This window comes from Halichoerus grypus, chromosome 8 (genome assembly GCF_964656455.1).
Source record: "Halichoerus grypus chromosome 8, mHalGry1.hap1.1, whole genome shotgun sequence".
Classification (NCBI taxonomy): Eukaryota; Metazoa; Chordata; class Mammalia; order Carnivora; family Phocidae; genus Halichoerus; species Halichoerus grypus.
The window spans coordinates 68,666,653-68,688,498 of record NC_135719.1 but is presented as its reverse complement, the minus strand read 5'-3'; the positions used below and the strand labels follow the sequence as shown (position 1 = coordinate 68,688,498).

Genomic DNA, 21,846 nt, shown 5'->3' with positions numbered 1-21,846 from the left:
CCTAAGATCATGACCTGAGCCAATATCAACAGCTGGTCACTTAACTGACTAAGCACCCAGGTGCCCCTGTCAAATGTATTTTTAAGCAAACCAAACTATTTCTAGGTTAGTTTGGAAGCCTGTTTCCACCTCTCTATGCCCTAACCGGTCACTAAAAGAGGTAGACAAAATTAGAATGATTTTTTCCCCTGGGGACTAGAAATAATTAATCCTATACACCTTGAAGCTCTTTACTTTAAATGGTGAACTAAATGAAATGTATTTTGTTTTAATATATTCTTTTTTTTCCCAAGATTTTATTTATTTATTTTGACAGAGAAAGTGACAGCGAGAGAGGGAACACAAGTAGGGGGAGTGGGAGAGGGAGAAGCAGGCTTCCCGCTGAGCAGGGAGCCCGATTGGGGGCCCAATCCCAGGACCCCAGGATCATGACCTGAGCCGAAGGCAGACGATTAACGACTCAGCCCCCCAGGTGCCCATTTAAAAGAATTTTTTGAAGCTTGTGGTTTATTGAATACTTGATATATCACAACCCTTATAATATTCACCAATTCTAAAATAAATGGAAACTTACTTCCTTTTAAGTCCAACAATCCCAAAAGTGATCTATCATGTGATTCCAACTTTAGTTTAAAAGGAAATTCCATCCTCTTAAGCAAAAAAACTTAAGAAACCCCTGATGAGCATTAATAATTTGGTTGTACGTATGAAAAAGGAATTAAAAAGAAACTCAGATCAACAAGATTATCTGAAACTATGTACAAATAGACTATGTAAAAAGAACAAAACCAAAGTGCATGAGTGAGAGTGAGTGGAAGGCATGGCAGTTATGATGGAGATTCATTTAGTGACCCCAAGAGACCCAAAGTTTCTGTAACAGGCCCCTCCTCAATACCTTCTTTGTTAACCTGGCTGTAACTCTCTAAGAAGCCTTCACTTAAAACATTTATTGACATGAGACAGTTAACAGTTCTTTGTACTTGCCATCATTATAAGGAGAATTCTAAATAACCAAAAGGATTGTAAGTTTATTTATAAAATGGAATATATAAGCACACTGTAATTAACAGGTACCCTTACCATTTCACTTGAACAACTTACTTTAAATCACATATTACTGCATATACTCTTCCCAATTTGTCCTGGCTATAACCCTGGAAGTTGAATTTATTGTTCCTGTCCAAGTATTCAGGCAAAACTTCTAGCAGGGTTTCAGTAATGACAGAGATAACATTCTGTTCTTCAATAAGATGTCGAGCCTGCAGAATATTTCAAGAATATTCTTTATTATTAACTCATGATAGTATGGACTTAATTTATTCATTCATTTGGTTGGTCAGTGAGTCATTTTAAATAAATGTTTCAAATAAATGCATCAAACACAGTCCTTAGTCTCACAGAACAGTAAATTCAGAGAAGTTATTTTCTAAAAGTAAAAATTCCCTACTCCTCAGTAACACCTGTCTGGACACTCCAAGCCCATCACATAGGTTACCTACATAAATGTTCACCATCGGTAATCACACAATGAGCAAAGTAGAACACAGATACACTTCATGACTTCTATCATATTACTATCTATTCTATCATATTACTATCTGTTACTATCTCCCTGTCACTCCTAATCCACTGTCTCTTCTCCATCCTTTTCTCTGGCCTTTGAAATGGGAAAGTAAAAATATTTAACCAAACTATCCAGAAGAAACATGAAAAGTAGTAGTATTAAAAAAAAAAAAAAGCAGAATTCTCCACTCTCCTCCCAAGCCTATACAGTACCATATCAGCACCTATTTCATGCAAATGCTTGAGAGTAGTCTCTCCTCCTGCTTTGTTTTATCTTAATCTATACCCCTGCCCCCAAACAATAACTAAAGAATAAAAGAATAGCAAAAAAAGTAGTTTGGGTATTGAAAAGACAGGGCTCTCAAGTTAGTCTAGAATCTGAGAAACCAGTTCTGGACTTCACCTTCAGGGATCAGGACTATTGGATAACGGTCATGCCATCACTACCACTCCAAAGCTATCTTGTCCTTGGGTCCCACTAAAGTATACTTCACATGCAGATACCACTGAATTATTATTCAGTTTTCCAAATGAAATTAGCGCAATATAGTACTGACATTGTTTTAATTTGATTCAATACTAGGCAAAGTTCTTTTTTTTTTACTTTTTTTTTATTATGTTATGTTAATCACCATACGTTACATCATTAGTTTTTGATGTAGTGTTCCATGATTCATTGTTTGCGTATAACACCCAGTGCTCTATTCAGTACGTGCCCTCTTTAATACCCACCACCAGGCTAACCCATCCCCCCACCCCCCTCCCTCAACAGCCCTCAGTTTGTTTCTCAGAGTCCATAGTCTCTCATGGTTCGTCTCCCCCTCCGATTCCCCCCCCTTCATTTTTCCCTTCCTGCTATCTTCTTCTTTTTTTTTTTTTTTAACATATAATGTATTATTTGTTTCAGAGGTACAGGTCTGTGATTTAACAGTCTTACACAATTCACAGCGCTCACCATAGCACATACCCTCCCCAATGTCTATCACCCAGCCACCCCCCACCACTCCAGCAACCCTCAGTTTGTTTCCTGAGATTAAGAATTCCTATCAGTGAGGTCATATGATACACGTCTTTCTCTGTTTGACTTATTTCGCTCAGCATAATACCCTCCAGTTCCAACCACGTCGTTGCAAAAGGCAAGATTTCATTCCTTTTGATGGCTGCATAATATTCCTTTGTGTGTGTGTGTGTGTGTGTGTGTGTGTGTGTGTGTGTGTGTGTGTGTGTATACCACATCTTCTTTATCCATTCATCTGTTGATGGACATCTAGGCTCTTTCCATAGTTTGGCTATTGCGGACATTGCTGCTATAAACATCAGGGTGCATGTACCTCTTTCGATCCCTACATTTGTATCTTTGGGGTAAATACCCAGTAGTGCAATTGCTGGGTCGTATGGTAGCTCTATTTTCAACTTTTTGAGGAACCTTCATACGGTTTTCCAGAGTGGCTGCAAAGTTCTTAAAAAGCAAAACAGGTTTTACTTGCAAAGGTTGCAAAGAAATGATCAATACATACCAGAGTAGGAACAGTAAACATCTGAACTGAGAGTGCAGTTACTGAGATACTTCTGTCATGATCATCACTGATATATTCTTTTTGCAGCTGTTTATAATACTGAAAAATATAGTAAATGGACAATCAATTATAAATTACTGAAAACTTTTAAAATCCCAATTTTAATAGCTGCTGATTTATTTCCATGCATATGATTAAAAGTATTATAATTCCTATTTCTTAAGATGTATTTTTTAAGTAATCTCTACACCCAACATGGGGCTTGAACTTACAACCACCCCAAGATCAAGAGTTGCCTGCTCTACTGACTGAGCCAGACAGGTGCCCCTATAATTCCTATTTCTAAAGGGAAGACGGGGTGCTTGGGTGGCTCAGTTGGTTGGGTGGCTGCCTTCGGCTCAGGTCATGACCGCAGGGTTCTGGGATCGAGCCCCACATCAGGCTCCTTGCTCAGCGGGGAGCCTGGTTCTCCCCTGCCTGCCATTCTCCCTGCTTGTGCTCTCTCTCTGTTTCTGTCTCGTGCTCTCTGTCAAATAAATAAAATCTTAAAAAAAAAAAAAATAAAGGGAAGATAATATAGTGAACAAAAATATATCAGAGAATAACAAACAAAAGACCAAATATGAACTCAGCTACCCAATCTAGCAGAGCTGTAAGTGAAAACTATAAAAAGACAAAAAACAAAACACACACACACACACACGTAAGAGTCATAGAGGACTGTGGTGGTTCCATATATCCTTTCTCTAAACAGAATCTGGGACAATCTTTAGCAGATTCTATTGCAGTGGTATACGGCAGAGGCAATATTCTAAGTATTTAAAAACTGATAGGACCCAGAAAACCAACCAATCAGATTCAATCCAACCTTAAACAGAATGGATGCTGGCTGCAAATAACTTCTTTTTTTTTTTTTTTTAAAGATTTTATTTATTTATTTGACAGAGAGAGACACAGCGAGAGAGGGAACACAAGCAGGGGGAGTGGGACAGGGAAAAGCAGGCTTCCCGTGGAGCAGGGAGCCCGATGTGGGGCTCGATCCCAGAACCCCGGGATCATGACCTGAGCTGAAGGCAGACGCTTAACGACTGAGCCACCCAGGCGCCCCTGCAAATAACTTCTTAACTATACTGATGCATACCAGCCAAAAATCAACCCTGATATAGTGGGAAACAAAAATAATAATACATCCACTCATGTACAAGCAGAGTGTTAGATCCTTGACCTACATATTTAATTTTATCCACTAGAATTCCTACAAAGAAGTAACCATGGTATAAAATAATCTCATTTAAGTAGAGAGAACTGCTTTTGTAGAAGAAAAAAAATTCATTTCAGATCACAGATATGGTCCAATATTCTAAGAGTTTTAGAAAAATAGAGTTAATAGCTTGAGTTGTTACCATCTTTCAAGAAACTAAATGTGTTACTTTTAACACTCTACTTGTAAAATCCAGCAAGTGCAGGTATCTTGTCCCAGAGTATCATTTGCCTTCAACAGTCATTATTTCATTCTCTTTTTCTAATCCTATCCTGGATCCTACCTCTGACCTGTTCTAATTTTTACAGAACTGCCTACAACTCAAAATTAGAGGAAACAAGTATTTATTGATACCTTTTTCTTTTAATGTTACTTTATTTTTAGATATATGTAACATATATATACACACACACACTTATTTATTTATTTATTTATTTATTTATTTATTTATTTATAAAGTAGGCTCCACGCCCAACTTGGGGCTTAAACTCATAACCATAAGATTAAGAGGCACATGCTCTACTGACTGAGCCAGCCAGGCACCCCCTGGATACCTTTGTATAAGGAAAAGTAAAAGATTCAAAAAGTACCTGTCATGTATTTACCTAACTTGAGAGACAGACCCCTCTCCCCACAAAATATATATATAAAACAATGTAAGGGACAGACAACAGATCAATAAAACAATATTAAAAAACTGTGAAGTTTTATCTTTATGTTTTAGCCTCAGTTAAGTAAAACTCTTGCTCGTCTCATTCCTGCCTCCCTTTAGCATGCATATCTGTTCCTTTCCCATGCTATGCCTTTCAACTAGTCACTTCTACTCTTATAATTTTACTTGTTATAAAACAGACAAATGAAGGAATGAGATCTTGCCATTCGCAACGATGTGGATGGAACTGGAGGGTATTATGCTGAGCGACATAAGTCAAACAGAGAAAGACATGTATCATATGACCTCACTGATATGAGGAATTCTTAATCTCAGGAAACAAACTGAGGGTTGCTGGAGTGGGGGGTGGGGTGGGAGGGATGGGGTGACTGGGTGATGGACACTGGGGAGGGTATGTGTTCTGGTAAGCGCTGTGAATTGTGCAAGACTGTTGAATCTCAGATCTGTACCTCTGAAACAAATAATGCAATATATGTTAAGAAAGAAAAAAAGAAGAAGAAGAATGTAGCAGGAGGGGAAGAATGAAGGGGGGGAAATCGGAGGGGGAGAAGAACCATGAGAGACGATGGACTCTGAAAAACAAACTGAGGGTTCTAGAGGGGAGGGGGGTGGGAGGATGGGTTAGCCTGGTGATGGGTATTGAGGAGGGCACGTTCTGCATGGAGCACTGGGTGTTATGCACAAACAATGAATCATGGAACACTACATCTAAAACTAATGATGTAATGTATGGGGATTAACATAACAATAAAAAAATTAAAAAAAAAAAGAAAAGTGTTTAAAGATATAAAGAAAAAGATGCAGTTGTAAATGCTCTTAATATTATCCAAATAAGAGAAAGTGTATATATACACTTATATGTATAAAAGTCAATAAAAATATGACAGAAAAAACTCAAAAAAAACAAAAACAAAACAACAACAACAACAAAAAAAACCAGACAAATGATAAAGAAGAATGAATGCATGTGTAATGTGATAACTTCCTATTGCTCTGTCCAGGCAAAAAACAGGTCATTTTCCACCTACCTCCTCTCCAAGACTACTGCTTCCATACTCCCAAATGTGAAACTGAATGGACTTTTGAAAAAGAAATACATCACAAACTGAGGGTTCTAGAGGGGGGATGGGTTAGCCTGGTGATGGGTATTAAAGAGGGCACGTACTGAATGGAGCACTGGGTGTTATATGCAAACAATGAATCATGGAACACTACATCAAAAACTAATGATGTAATGTATGGCGATTAACATAACATAATAAAATTTTTAAAATGTAAAAAAAAAAAGAAATACATCACAAAATTAAACTGATTCATAATTATCTGCTTTGTTTCTACAACTTCATTTCCAAAATGGTTTTCTTTTTCTATTATTGATATCTATTTATAAAGAGCAATTACCTTCACAAATTCCATAGCAAAGAACTTTTTGTATTCCATCTCCATAAAAAAACTGCTGAAGATCAATTCGTGAAGAATCTTACGGGCACCTAGAGATCATTTTTGGGGGAAGTGGAAGAGTATCACCAAGGCAAAAAAAACATTCCGGCTATTAGAAGTGGCAGAATATTATAAAAATATTTCACATACTAACAGACCTCAAGAACTCAAATATGAGTAGCATTTATCACAATAATAGCTAGAATTTAAAATACATATATATAAACCTTTTCCCTCTCTTTCTGCCCCTCCGCTTTGCCTTACTTCACTCTACCTTGCCCAAGCTTTCTCCATTCCTTTTTATTCTATTTCACTCAAAATTACTCTTACTCTGTGTCTTCCCTTTTCCATTTCCTTAAGCCTTTTTCTCACCTTTCACTGTATGTTCTGCATTTGGATTTTAAAAATGAAAATTAACATAGCTTTAATAATGGCACCAAATGAATATATACACATACTCTTTTTTACTGGCCCTGACTAAACGAAAAAACACTATAATTAGAAGTATCCTTAAGTTTTAACACAGAAGACTACATATTGATTGGTTAACTTTTTCTTAACGTACAATATCTTATCAATCAAGAGCACTGATTTAATAAAAAAGATTATAGCTCCACTTTAAGGTCATGCTTCATGGCAAGCAGCATAAGCAAAGATCCACCTACCTTTATAAAGCTTTGCATCCCAAAGCATTAATCTGCTTATGAGACAGGGATTCTCAGAGCCAGGTTCTTCTCTAAGGCATGCCTGGCAAAAGATCTGTCTAAAGTCACCTACAAACAAAAGAAGTCACATAACTTTTATTTTCATAATATTCCTCCCAAAAGTATGTTTCCTACAATAACATGTGAAAAAATTAACATTAATCTTCCCAGCTTAATATCAACAATAATTCTGTCAACATCGAAGAATCAAAAGCTGATAAAATATTATTTATGGCGTTTTGAGATACAAATCTGAAAATTAATCAAAATGTATAAACCAAAAATGAAAAAGAAATTTTGTTTTATACTCAATGACATTTTCAAATTCGTGGCTATTTCAAAAACCAGTATTTTATGAGAAAGAAGAAAAATAGGCAATATGCTTACTTGAATAGCTCATAATTTTGTTCATCCAGGAGCCAAGACGCAAAGCAAATTTCTGATGAGCCATAACTTCAGAGTGTAATACTTCTACATGAAGTGGATGTTGAGAGACATTTTCTGAATGACTCTACAAATGAAAGGAATATTAAAAACAAAACACTAGTTTTAAAATTTGTTTTAACTAAGTAATCTATTCTTCAAGAAAAAATCTTATATAACACTTACAGTTTCAAATCTCTGGGTCTAAATGGCCCAATACTACCTTTACTTAGGATACCAAACCACTTCAACAATGTGATTATTCTACTTCGGCTCCTGTAATATGAATTCCTCTTACAATTCTCTTTTGTCCCTAATTCAGAAAATTACCTTTATATCTTCCTTTGCTTCTTGGCAAGCAGCAAAAGCACCTGCTTTGACAGCCCGACGACCCTAATTATAAACAAACATGAGAATTAAGTAGTAGAATGACAATCCCAATCAATAAGTAATATGTAGCCCAAAGGCCTAATGAGCTCTTAATTATTAATCATTTGTCAACTGCCTAAAAGTAGTAAGATGGGCAATACCTGGACGATAAACATAAATGTTTAACATCTTTATGAAACTTCAGAACTTTTGATACCGCTAGCAGAGAATATACTTTAGGATGCTGGATTTCCTGCTTGGCAAGAATGTTAGTTCTTCACTTGCTATAGTGTACTCTATTTCTATCCAATAATAATAATTTAGGTTTTTACTAAAATCCTGCTATATGTTTTAAATACTTTTCATGCAGGCGCCTGGGTGGATCAGTCAGTTAAGTGTCTACCTTCAGCTCAGGTCATGATCCCAGGGTCCTGGGATTGAGCCCCGTGTCAGGCTCCCTGTCTCCCTCTCCCACTCCCCCTGCTTGTGCTCTCTCACTTTCTCTCTCTCTCTCTGTCAAATAAATAAATAAAATCTTTAAAAAATAAATACTTTCCATGAATGAATTTACAAGTTCCTCAACATGTGTTCCACAACACACTTGGCATCCACTAGTGGATGACAGGTGTGACCAGGATATTGATTCCTCAAGCCCTAGCACCACTACACTAATTACTAATGCCATGCTGCTTCTTCCACTATATTACACTCCTCTCAAGGACAAGGATTAAGTTAATATTCCCTCTATATACCTGAGGAACACATTTTGCTTTAGATAGATATTTTTTAAAAAGCCAAACCACAGCATCAGTATTATGCTAAAAATAGTTGTAATAAATAATGTTAAAAATGTCAAAATTAATGCATTTATTCATGTGCTCAATAATTACAGAATGCTATTTTATTATTATTTTTTAAAGATTTTATTTATTTATTTGACAGAGAGAGACACAGCAAGAGAGGGATCACAAGCAGGGGGAGTGGGAGAGGGAGAAGCAGGCTCCCCGCAGAGCAGGGAGCCCGATGTGGGGCTCGATCCCAGGATCTGACCCGAGCTGAAGGCAGACGCTTAACGACTGAGCCACCTAGGTGCCCCTAGAATGCTATTTTAATAAATAATTATAGAAACAAACTAAAGCAGACATTCCTAACTACTTTTTGCCAAATATATTCAGTAACTTTCTAATTATTTAGAATAAAAGAAGAAAGCTAATAGTTTATTTACAATTATGATACACAGAAAAATCAAGTTTTAACCAATTTACCTAGGATATAAGGAATAAAAGAAGAGTATGATTATTCCTAACACAATACAAAAGAGCACTTGTCAAGGACTCAGTCAACACCTGACTCCCAGGAAGCTGATATGGGGGAGCGTAAGAATTCAAATGAAGCTCACAAACCTCTTTGTCTATGGCAGTGGTATGCAACTGGGCCTCTGCGAGCTCACAGTCAAGAGCTCTTTGTAGACTGTATATGACATGGTCATATGAATGGTGTTCATCATTGAAAAGGACACAATAGTATCTTTCATTTTTCTCCCTGTTAAAAAATAAAAGATACATATTCAGATACTGAAACAAATAAAGGAAAATGTGAAAAATAGACTAAAATAATATATAACATATAACCACCGCGTAGTTTCTTATGTATGAGAAAGTACCACAGCAATACTGATAAAGGAAGTTATTTTAAGTGTTACAGTGCCATGAAATTTTAAAAACCCTGATACCATTTCATTTTTTTATTACCTCCAGATGTAAATTATTACTTTCAGTTTAGTGGCAATATGTTTTTAATACTACTCTTACTGCGGCAAAGGGAGACAGCCCTAGGCTCAGGACCTTCAGACAGGCAATGATAAATGGTAAGATTTTATTAACACTTAATTTTTATTGAGTTTGTTTTTGCTTTTACTTTCTACTTACTTGAAGTGATACTGGTTTTATAGGAACATTTAAGTTTAACAAAAAAAAAGGTGTACAGATTGAAAGTGCTAGCACTACCATGTGATTGAGGGACCTCAGGCTGCTTAAGCTTTTAAACTTGCTGAGATGACAGTGCCTCTTCCATCTTTAAAAAGAGTATAGTATCTACATTCAAGAGTGGTGTGAGGATCTCATAAAAAATGTGAAAGCACTTGTCCTGGGCTACACAAATGTCAGATGTTATTATGAGTTTTAAACAGTTTACAGTATGCTTTTATAATATACTCAATCCAACTCATAACTCTATTTTTTTTTTTTTTTAAGGTTTTATTTATTTATTCAACTCATAACTCTAAGAGGCAGATTTTCTCAGGCCTGTTAGAGCTCAGGAAACAGGGGTGCTTGGCTGGCTCCGTCAGTAGAGCATCTGGCTCTTGATCTTGGGGTCAAGAGTTCAAGCCCCATGTTGAGTGTAGAGCTTACTTTAAAAAAAAACAAAAAAAAACCAAAAAAACTTCTCCATGGTCACAATGCCAAAAAGCAGTTAGAAGGCCTCAAATTCAGATCTATGAATCTGAAGTCTGGTGCTGCTATACATACACTCAAACTCAAGCAACTCTCCCTTTTCATGCTGGCAGATTGCTAGTATCATGTTTACCAACACAAAGTTTCTTTTTCTTTTTTTTAAGATTTATTTATTTATTTATTTATTAGAGAGAGGGAGAGGGAAAGCAGACTCCCTGCTGAGCAGGGAACCTCACGTGGGGGTTGGATCCCAGGACCCTGGGATCATGACCTGAGCTGAAAATAGACGCTTAAGCGACTGAGCCACACAGGCACCCCAACAACACAAAGTTTCTTAAAGAGTTTAATTGACATTATCACATATCTGAAATTAAAGCTTTTTTGGATGCAATCTCTGATGACCTTTATTTCCCCAAGCAGTTTATGGCCCACAAAGAGTCAAAACAATACATTTAATGTCTTTATAAATTAAAATTCTTAATTCTCTCTCCTCCTAAAACAAAAAAAATCCGTAAAAGGAACAACAGTATTTGAATTTGTGATGCAATTTTGTGAAATTCCTAATATTACATGGATAGAAAAATTCCCACAAGGCCCAAACTGTATCTTCATATCAGATCTGGAATTCTCTTGTACCTTTGTAAGTTAAGAGCAAATCTGTCACTGAAAGACTTATGGCTGTTAAAAATTGCTGGGTTTTAGTTTTAAAATGTTAAATCCCTACAACTAGTAGGGAAATAATCCTAGGTATCAAAGCACATGGTAAAGGGCTATCTTCTTATTACCATCACAAACCTCTTGGGGAATCTGGTGGTGGTCTAGGACAGGATCAAACTGGGCAATTTACTTCTCTTCTGGGATGAGTAGCTACTAGGTCCTTATAAATCATTTAGAATAAGACCCCCAGCCCAAATAATGAAAGAAAGGCCTTTATCCCCGCCATGGGCTGAGCTAATCCAGAAGAAGCTACAGGGAAAGGGGGAGAAATATCAGCAGCTACAGAAGGACTTGAGTAAATCCATGTCGGGGTGGCAAAGCTTGAGGCACAACTAACAGAAAAGTAATACTGTGAAGGAGGAGCTGGCCCTGCTAGATGCATCCAACATGGTCTTTAAATTTCTGCGTCCTGTGCTGGTCAAACAGGAGCTGGGAGAGGCTCAGGCCACAGTGGGGAAGAGGCTGGACTGTATCACAGCTGAAATTAAGCGATATGAATCCCAGCTCCAGGACCTCGAACAGCAGTCAGAGCAACAGAGGGAGACCCTGACTCAGCTGCAGCAGGAGTTCCAGCGGGCCCAGGCAGCCAAGGCAGGGGCTTCTGGGAAGGCCTGACCCCGTGGTGGGGGAAGGGGAGGGGAGGGAATGAAGCAGCTCTAGGGTCTATACTGTAGCTAATAAAATGTGAAAACACCTCATGTTTTCCGACCAAAAAAAAAGACCCCCAAAATGCTCTTTCTTAAAAGTCAGCAGCTCCTGTTTAGGGTCTTCTTTTGGCTTACTTTCTGTTAGTGCCTGTGCAGAGCATCTCATATAAATGGACATTTTGGAAGTATTCCCAAAAGAGAATTCTCTACATAATTGTCATAATGCCAATAAATTATAATCTTTGCTAAAACTTCTCCCTTTTGAAAAATGTCCTCACCTTATCTGGAGTTCAGGAGGCAGTTCTTTTTCCTCTTCCCATATAGTCATTTCTACAATGTATTTTATCACTGAAGGGAATATTTTCCGGGCTTGGGCAATTACCTCTTCATTCAATGGACAACGTAAATTCTGTAAGACAATATAGAAAAAATATAACTACTAACATTGTATACAAATAAATGGTTGAGAAAATGTTATTAATTTGTAATTATTTTAATGACTTCATTACACCATCCTTCAGGAACAAATTCAAGTTGAGCTCAGGAGGGTTGCTATTCACATCAGTTTAGCTTAATTCCTTGTGGCCAAGTTGGTGCTACAGATAGAAAGGAAAGGAGATAGAACACAGAGTCCCCTTTTTAGTGATGCTCTCCCTTATGAATGTTCTCTGCCTTCCTGAGTAGCCTAATTATGGTAATATCAGAGAACATTTGGTTATCCCTTAGACCTTACAAAAAACTTTTCTCATTATTTCAACTGATCCTCATACCCACTCTGTAAGAAAGGGAGAGAGTTAGTGACATTTTTTAAAAAGATATTATTTATTTGAGAGAGAGAGCATGAGAGAGCACACACAAGAGAGAAAATGAGCAGGGGGGGAGAGGCAGAGGGAAAGGGAGAAGGAGGCTCCCCACTGAGCAGGGAGCCCAATGCGGGCTTGATCCCAGAACCCTGGGATCATGACCTGAGCAGAAGGCAGATGCTTAACGGAATGTGCCACCCAGATGTCCGAGAATTCGTGACATTTAAAGGATAAGGAACCCATCCAAGGTAAAAGAGCCTATAAATAGCAGAAATGACTAAAACCTGAGTCTTTGGCTCCCACAAAAAACCATGTTCTCTTTTTTTTTTTTTTAAAGATTTTATTTATTCATTTGAGACACAGAGATACAGAGAGAGAGAGAGCATGAGCGGGGGGTAGACAGAGGGAGAGGGAGAAGCAGGCTCCCTGCTGAGCCAGGAGCCCAACGCGGGGCTCGATCCCAAGCCCTGGAATCATGACCTGAGCCGAAGGCAGACGCTTAACCATCTGAGCCACCCAGGCGCCCCACCATGTTCTCTTTATTACAGACCACTACCTCCTTAACAAAAGGCTTGCTGAAATCAGTCAGCTAAAAAATCCATTCAAATGCTCTTTTGATTTTGATACAAATCAAAACCACAATGAGATACTTCTTTACACCTGCTACAGTTACTGTAATAAAAAAGACACATAATAACAAGTGCTGGCCAGGATGTAGAGAAATTTGAACGTTTATACACTGCTGGTGGAAATGTAAGATGGTGCAGCCAATTCGGAAAATAGTCTGATAGATGCTCAAAATATTTAGCATAGTTATATGACCCAGCAATTCCACTCCTACATATCTATACAAAATAAATGAAAACATGTCTGAAACAAAAACATATACACAAATATTCATAGCAGCATTATTTATAATAGCCAAAGAGTGGAAACAACCCCAATGTCTATCAACTGATGAATGGATAAATAAAATATGAATTCTTTTTTTTTTTTTTAAGATTTTATTTATTTGACAGGGAGAGACACAGCGAGAGAGGGAACACAAGCAGGGGGAGTGGGAGAGAGAGAAGCAGGCTCTCTGCTGAGCAGAGAGCCCAACGCGGGGCTTGATCCCAGGACCCCGAAATCATGACCTGAGCCGAAGGCAGACGCTTAATGACTGAGCCACCCAGGCGCCCCTAAAATATGAATTCTTATACAACAGAATATTACTTGTACCAAAAAGTACCTGGTACAACATGGATGAACCTTGAAAACATTATGCTGGTGAAAAAAGCCAATCATAGAAGACCACATACTATATGATCCCATTTATATAAAATGTCCATAATAGGCATATGTATAGGGACAGAAAGTAAAATAGTGATTGCCTAAGGCTGGGGAGTTTGTAAGAAATGGAGAGTGACTGCTGATGGATACAGGGTTTCTTTTGGGGGTGATGAAAATGTTCTATAATTGAGGTGATGGATGAAAAACTCTGTGAATACACCAAAAAGTGCTGAATTATACACTTTAAATGGGAGAATTTTTTAATATGGTACCAAGTTACATCTCAATAAGCTGTTTAAACAAAGAGTAAACAGGAAAATAAAACAAAGGAGCTCTTTAAGACAAAAAAATCCAGTAGAAATTCAATATAAGACTTTAATATTAAAATTTAACCTACCTGCTACAGACTGTTCTAATGAACTGTTTCATTCTGCATTCACCAAACTCTTAACCTACACATTTTTACTATTTTGCACCTATTCTTTCTCACTCTCCAATGCTTTATGATTTCAATTTTTACCTTCTCTTCAATATGTCACCTTCTCTCTGGAGATTTTGTTCAGAAGCATTTACTAGAGAGAGATACAAAGAGTGCCAAAGTACTAAGAGCAATATTGGTCCACTACATTCCTATTTCATATATATGTATTTTTTTTAGCTCAGTATATCCTTTTGAATTCTTCAAAATAGTAGTCTGAGGTGAAGAGTTAAAAGAATCAACTCATTACTTCCATGCCATAGCAATCAGAAGTAAGTCCTTTAGAAGAGGTCTGGTAAGTATATAAGAAACTTTCAAGCAAAGCATCTAATGCTTAGAAAATAAGAAGGTCAATGAGAGGAAACAAAAGGGCTATAATCTAAACAGGAAAAAAAAAAAACAACTTAATAATTAACCCAGAAATGTACTGCAAAACTAGAGAGAAACTGCTTTTATACATATACAGGAAAGAGGCCTCTCTTCAAAAGACATTGCCAAAAGCTGGATGATTGGCTGATTAGTATCAGCCAGAGCAGATTACACTTGGTAGATCCCCACTATGACTGGCACAATGCCATGCACCTGGTAGAGTATGGCTTTCACATTCATCAAAGCAAAGATGAAACAAAACGCTAGGTACACAGGACTGTTTGTGTTGCATGAATTGATTAGTTATATGCTAGCCATAGGTGCCCTTCTTTCACCTCCAGATAATCAGTAAGTTCCAGAATATCCAGGTTTACTTTTTGGATAAGCCTGAACGACCAATCACCCTTTGAATCTAATTCTAAATCCAAGATCAGCTTAGTTCAAGACTAAATTCAGTGTTCTGAGGCCACTATGATTCAGGAAAACCCCAAACGGACTGGAAATCCATGAGGCAGAGGGAGGGAAGCTAGTTTTGTAAACTCAGTGAGTCAACTTAACTCCCAAGGATTCTTCAGGTATTTAAAACAAAAAGAAAGGGGCGCCTGGGTGGCTCAGTCGTTAAGCATCTGCCTTTGGCTCAGGTCATGATCCCAGTGTCCTGGAGCCCCTCATCCGGCTCCCTGCTCAGCGGGAAGCCTGCTTCTCTCTCTCTCTCTCTCTCCCTCTCCCACTCCCCCTTCTTGTGTTCCCTCTCTTGCTGTGTCTCTCTCTGTCAAAAAAATAAATGAAATCTTAAAAAAAAAAAAAAGAACACAAAGACAGGGGTGCCTGGGTGGCTCAGTCGTTAAGCATCTGCCTTCAGCTCAGGTCATGATCCCAGGGTGCTGGGATCCAGCCCCGTGAGCCCCGCATTGGGCTCCCTGCTCAGCGGGAAGCTTGCTTCACCCTCTCCCGCTCCTCCTGCTTGTGTTCCCTCTCTCACTGTCTGTCAAATAAATAAATAAAATATTAAATAAATAAATAAATAAATAAAACACAAAGACAGTTTTTGCAGAATGACTAGTTATGGAATGAACAGGTTATAAAAACCAAGCCACAAATCACTCTCTACGTGCCAAAAGATTTCAAAATATTTTGACGTATTAGAAGAGGAAAGTGAAATAATCAGAATTAAAAGCGTTCCTTAAAACAAAAATGAGAATAAAATTGAAAGGGTTACACTGGTATTCCAGGTAATGGACATTTGGTAATATTTAATCAAGAAACGGGCACTTGATAAGTATTTGTCAAGTGAAGGAATGGCCATCTGAGATTAGGACAAGTAAACGAGTAAGAGGGAAGAGGCAATCTAAAAATCGAATGCTGAATAAAAGTAAATGGGGGAAAAGACTAACAATTGGTGAATGGGTAACAAGTATACGACTATTCTTTGTACTATTTTTATTTTTGCAGCTTTTCATAAATTTGAAATTATTTCTAAATTCAAGATTTTAAAAAAACCGTCTGGAACGCAGAATCTAAAGATCTTAATTTTAGGTCCAACTTTGCCACTGACTAGATAATGCAAAGCTGAGCAAGTCACTTTACTGAGGCTCTGTTTCTACTTCTATAAAATGGAGCTACTGTATCTACCTCACAAAGTAGTAATGAGGATAAAATTATATAATTCGCATGAAAGATTTCTGTTAATTCTAAAACATACAAATGTGAGGTATTATTAGTATCAGAAGTAAGAAAGGTAATGGGAAAAGTAGTAGGAGCTGTAATACTAATACTAATGACGACAGCTAACATTTACTGGGCCCTTAGAATACTCCCAGGCAAATTCTAGAGCTAAGCACTTTGCATGTATTACCTCATTTAATCCTCACAGCCCTGAGAGGCGGATGGTATTATCTCCAGTTTAGAGATATACTGAAAGGTAGAAAGGTTGAGTAACTCTGCCAAAGTCACAGAGCTATCAGTGGGGTTCTAAAACAAACTGAGGACACCTGTTCTAGAGCCCATACTGTTGCCCTCTGATGCTTCTACTCAAGAGAAGACAACACATTTTACCTCTCCAAATATAATTCCATTTCTTTCCATTCTGAGTTTTGTAAAATAGAGTACACTACACACAAGTGGTCACATAGCACAAACATACAGAATACCAGGGGTTTCTTAATGATAGATCATTATCCTTTATGATACATTGCAATGTTTTTTTCTGGTCTGTCATTTAATCTCATGACAAAGTTTTTACTATAAAGAAGTTATTAATATTTGCAGAAGAAATTTATTATCGTTTCCTTTTTATGGCTTCTGAATTTAAAGAAAAATCTTAGAAAAGCCCAATCTACTTCAAGATTATTTTTAAAAATTTACCCATATTTCCTTCTAACAAGTTCATAATTTCTTTTCTTTAAAAAAAAGCTTTAAAAAATCCTTGATATTTCTGGAATTTATCTGATCAAGCTTTATATTTTTTTCCCCTCAAATGGGCAGCCAGTTACATACCACCACCGATCTGAAATGCTATCTTTACTACCAATTTGGATTTAGATTCTCTTTCCTATTCCATTCTTTGCTGTCTATTGCTGTAGCAAGAGTCACATTATTTGTATTACTACAGCTCTTTAGTACATTTTAAGTCTGTTAGACCTACTCATACTCATAACTCTTTATTTCAGCTTTTCCTGACAATTCTCACAGATTATTTTTCCAGAAGAACTTCTGCTTTGTCAAGTTCCAAAAGAGTATTTGGCTATTATTCTGGTTGGGGAAATACTGATTTTGTGGATGAACTCTAGAAAAAATTTTGATACTGTATATTTTTTTGTAATATTGAATCTTCCAATCCAAAAATGAAGTATATCTCCTGATTTTTTTTTTAAAAGAGATACTTTTTTTTTTTAAGATTTTATTTATTTGACAGAGAGAAAGACAGCGAGACAGGGAACACAAGCAGGGGGAGTGGGAGAGGGAGAAGCAGGCTTCCTGCGGAGCAGGGAGCCCGATGCAGGGCTCGATCTCAGGACCCCGGGATCATGACCTGAGCCGAAGGCAGATGCTTAATGACTGAGCCACCCAGGCGCCCTATCTCCTGATTTTTCTTTCTTTCATGCCTATTGGAGTATACTTTTCAAGTTTCTTAAAATAGACCTGGCAGATTTATTTTTTTCCAAAGTATTATTCCATAAGTATATTTTTTCTCATGCTATAATGAATGAGATCTTCTCCTCCATTACATTTTTTAAAAAAATAATCTCTATACCCAACATGAGGCTTGAACTCACGACCTCAAGATCAAGAGTCATATGCTCCACTGACTGAGCCAGCCGAGCACCCCTCTTCCATTACATTTTTTTTTTCCCCCAAGATTTATTTATTTTAGAGAGAAAGCGTGCATGAGCAGGAGGGGCAGAGGGAGAGAGTGATAGAATCTGAAGCAGACTTCATGCTAAGTGCAGAGCCCAACATGGAGCTTGATCTCACGAGTCTGAGATCACAACCCGAGCCAAAACCAAGACTTGGATACTTAACCAATTGTACCACCCAGGTGCCCCTTCCATTATATTTTCTAAAAGATATTATTGCTTGTAAGGCATTCAAGTAATATTTGTTGAATACATTAAACAGAAAAACTAATGGTTTTTAATATGAGTTCTGTAACCAATAACTGGACTAAACTCTACTTTCTATTTCTTTTTCAGTTAACATTCTTGGGTTTTCCAGGTATCATGACGATTTTGCCTCCTCTCCAATACTGATGTATTTCAGTTTATTCTGTGAGTCTATTTGATTGACTTCCACAACAGTGTTAAATAACAACAGCAGTGGATTTCCTTTTCTTCTCTCTATAATGGGAATACCCTAGTGTTTTATCATCAAACATGATTAATGACTTTTGATTTCAGGTCAATAATCCTGGAAGAAATTGAGAATGTTATCAAAGAAGCTACTTTCCCAACTAAAATTAACAACTCAGGAAACAACAGATGTTGGTGAAGATGCGGAGAAAGGGGAACCCTGTTACACTGTTCCTGGGAATGCAAACTGGTACAGCCACCCTGGAAAACAGTATGGAGGTTCCTCAAAAAGTTAAAAATAGAAATGCCCTATGACCCAGCAATTGCACTACTAGGTATTTATCCAAAGGATACAAAAATACGGATTTGAAGAGGCACATGCAACCCAATGTTTATAGCAGCAATGTCCAGAATAGCCAAAATATGGGAAGAGCCCAGATGTGGTGTGTAGTGTGTTTATGTATGTATATATAAGCTATATTCCACAGAATGGAGTATTACTCAGCCATCAAAAAGAATGAAATCCTGGGGTGCCTGGGTGGCTCAGTCGTTAGGCGTCTGCCTTCGGCTCAGGTCATGATCCCAGGGTCCTGGGATCGAGCCCTGCATCGGGCTCCCTGCTCGGCAGGGAGCCTGCTTCTCCCTCTCCCACTCCCCTTGCTTGTGTTCCTGCTTTTGCTATCTCTGTCAAATAAATAAATAAAATCTTTAAAAAAAAAAAAAAAAAGAATGAGATCTTGCCATTTGCAACAACGTGGATGGAACTTGAGGTTATTATGCTAAGCAAAATAAGTCAGAGAAAAATATATGATTTCAATCATATGTGGAACTTAAGAAACACAACAGATGAACATAGGGGAAGGGAAGGGAAAATAAAATTAGATGAAAACAGAGGAAAATAAAATTAGATGAAAACAGAGAGGAAGGCAAACCATAAGAGACTCTTTACTCCAGGAAACAAACTGAGGTTGCTGCAGGGGAGGAGGGTGGGGGGATGGGGTAACTGGGTGACAGGCATTAAGGAGGGCACTTGAAGTAACAAGCACTGGGTGTTGTTGTATGCAACTGATGAATCACTAAATTCTACCCCTGAAACTAATAATATAGTATGTGTTAATTAAATTGAATTTAAATAAAAATTTTTTAAAATTAAAAAAAAAAAAAGAAAAGAAAAAAGAAGCTACTTTCCCAGAAAGTGCCAGGATTAATGGTTTCACAAGTGAATTCCAAGAGGTCATTCCAGGAATGTAAGCATGATAGTGCTACATGATTCCTTTAAACTTGATTTCACCCAGTAATGTTTTATTTAGTATTTCAGCATAACAATTATTAATAAAACTGATCTGTAAATTCTCTATTTTGTCAGATATGAGGTCAATATAATGTTGGCTTTAGGTAACAAATTTGGAAACTTTCTCTTTTCCCCCTTCTATGCTTAAGGACAGTTTCTATGTTTTTGTTATTTACTTGGTGTTTAATTGAGTGATTTTTATTTTTATTTTTTTTTCAAGATTTTTATTTATTTGTCAGAGAGAGAGAGAGAGAGAGAGCAAGCACAAGCAGGGGGAGTGGCAGGCAGAGGGAGAAGCAGGCTCCCAGCCAAGCAAGGAGCCCGATGTGGGATTTGATTCCAGGACCCTGGGATCATGACCTGAGCTGAAGCCAGACACTTAACCAACTGAGCCACCCAGGTATCCCTGATTTTTATTTTTAATCAGTAAAATTTTTTAAATACAGAAAAAGAGGAAGATCAGTATAATAAACACACTTTTACCTAAATTCAATAACTGTTATTTTTCCATATATGTATTTTTTGTTCAAGTATTTTAACGTAAAAATTAATTATATTTTACCCCTAAATACTTAATATGTATCTCTAAAAATTTTTTTCTTACATACTTATAATACCATTATTATATCTAGTAACATTAATAATTTTTAAATATCATCTAATGTCTTGATCATATTCAATTTCCTTAATTCTTCCCAAAATATCTACTGCATTTGGTTATTATGTCTACATCACTTACATCTAAATGAATCTCCCATCCCCACTTCCAGCTTTTGTTCTTCATGACAGAAACCAGGCCATACTTCCTATAAAAACTCCTATCTTCTAGATTTGCCTTGAAATGTCCTACATTAATTTATATTTATCTTCCTTGTGGTCTTCTTTATCATGTTCATGTCTCCCCTGTATTTCCTAAAAGTTAAACCTCAAGGTTTTATTAAGTTCAGGCTAAACACATTTTTTTTTTTTTTTAAGATTTTATTTATTTATTCACGAGAGACAGAGAGAGAGAGGCAGAGGGATAAGGAGGCTTATGGACAGCTGGATGGACATTGAGTTGATGGACATTGAGTTGTTTCTACTTTTTATTATGAGTAATATATTATTCTATAATAATACTGTCATAACAATATTATTATGAATAACGCTACCATGAACATTCATGTCTAAATATTTGCTTGAACAACTGTTTTTAATTATTTTGAGTATATACCTAGAAGTGGAGCTGCTAGGGTGTATGATAACTCTACATTTAATCATTTGAAGAACTGCTAGACTATTTTCCAAAGTGGCTGCACTATTCTACATTTCTACCAACAGCATATGAGGGCTCCAACTTTGTCACATTCTCACTAACACTTGTTATTATTTGCCTTGTTGATTACAGCCATTAGTGGGTAGGAAAAAGAATGTCATGATTTTGGTTTGCATTTCCCTAATGAGTAATGATGCTAAGCATCTTCTCATGTGCTTATTGGCTGTGTGTGTGTGTGTGTGTGTGTACACACTCTTTGATGAAATGACTTCATTTTTTTTCCTTTTTTAAATTTTATTTATTTATTTATTTATTAAAGATTTTATTTATTTATTTGACAGAGAGAGAAGGAGGGAGTGGGAGCATAAGCAGGGGGAGTGTCAGGCAGGGGGAGAGGGAGAAACAGGCTCCCCGCCAAGCAGGGAGCCCGACGTGGGGTCGATCCCAGGACCCTGGGGTCATGACCCGAGCTGAAGGCAGATGCCTAACCAACTGAGCCACCCAGGTGCCCTCATTATGGTTTTGATGTGTATTTCCTTAAGGATTCCCTAAGTGATGTTGAGCATCTTCTCATGTGCCTATTGGCTATTTGTATGTCTTCTTTGGAGAAATGTCTATTAAAGTCTTTTGCCCATTTTGTATTCTGCTTGTTTCACTGTTTCTATTCCTAATTTGGTGAAAGCTTTTACTTACTTTTAAAGATTTTATTTATTTATTTGACAAAGACAGAAAGAGCACAAGTAGGCACAGCAGCAGGCAGAGGGAGAGGGAGAAGCAGGCTCCCCACTGAGCAGGGAGCCCGACACGGGGCTCCATCCCAGGA

General features: G+C 37.3%; 1 protein-coding gene and 1 pseudogene across 3 annotated transcripts in view; one reads left to right on the top strand and one right to left on the bottom strand.

The window, feature by feature from the left end:
* Positions 1–21,846, bottom strand: part of UBR1 (ubiquitin protein ligase E3 component n-recognin 1) — a 148,979-nt gene that overhangs the window by 92,166 nt on the left and 34,967 nt on the right. For all 3 annotated transcript variants that reach the window (XM_078079463.1, XM_078079464.1, XM_078079465.1), the window contains exons 5-12: positions 12,046–12,176; positions 9,354–9,492; positions 7,912–7,974; positions 7,546–7,669; positions 7,120–7,227; positions 6,416–6,504; positions 3,081–3,179; positions 1,102–1,259 (exon numbers count right to left, since the gene is read on the bottom strand). In XM_078079463.1, the coding sequence (XP_077935589.1) occupies positions 1,102–1,259; positions 3,081–3,179; positions 6,416–6,504; positions 7,120–7,227; positions 7,546–7,669; positions 7,912–7,974; positions 9,354–9,492; positions 12,046–12,176 (911 nt within the window). The remainder of the gene's footprint in view (positions 1–1,101; positions 1,260–3,080; positions 3,180–6,415; positions 6,505–7,119; positions 7,228–7,545; positions 7,670–7,911; positions 7,975–9,353; positions 9,493–12,045; positions 12,177–21,846) is intronic.
* On the top strand, positions 11,311–11,790 carry LOC118524030 (prefoldin subunit 6 pseudogene; annotated as a pseudogene).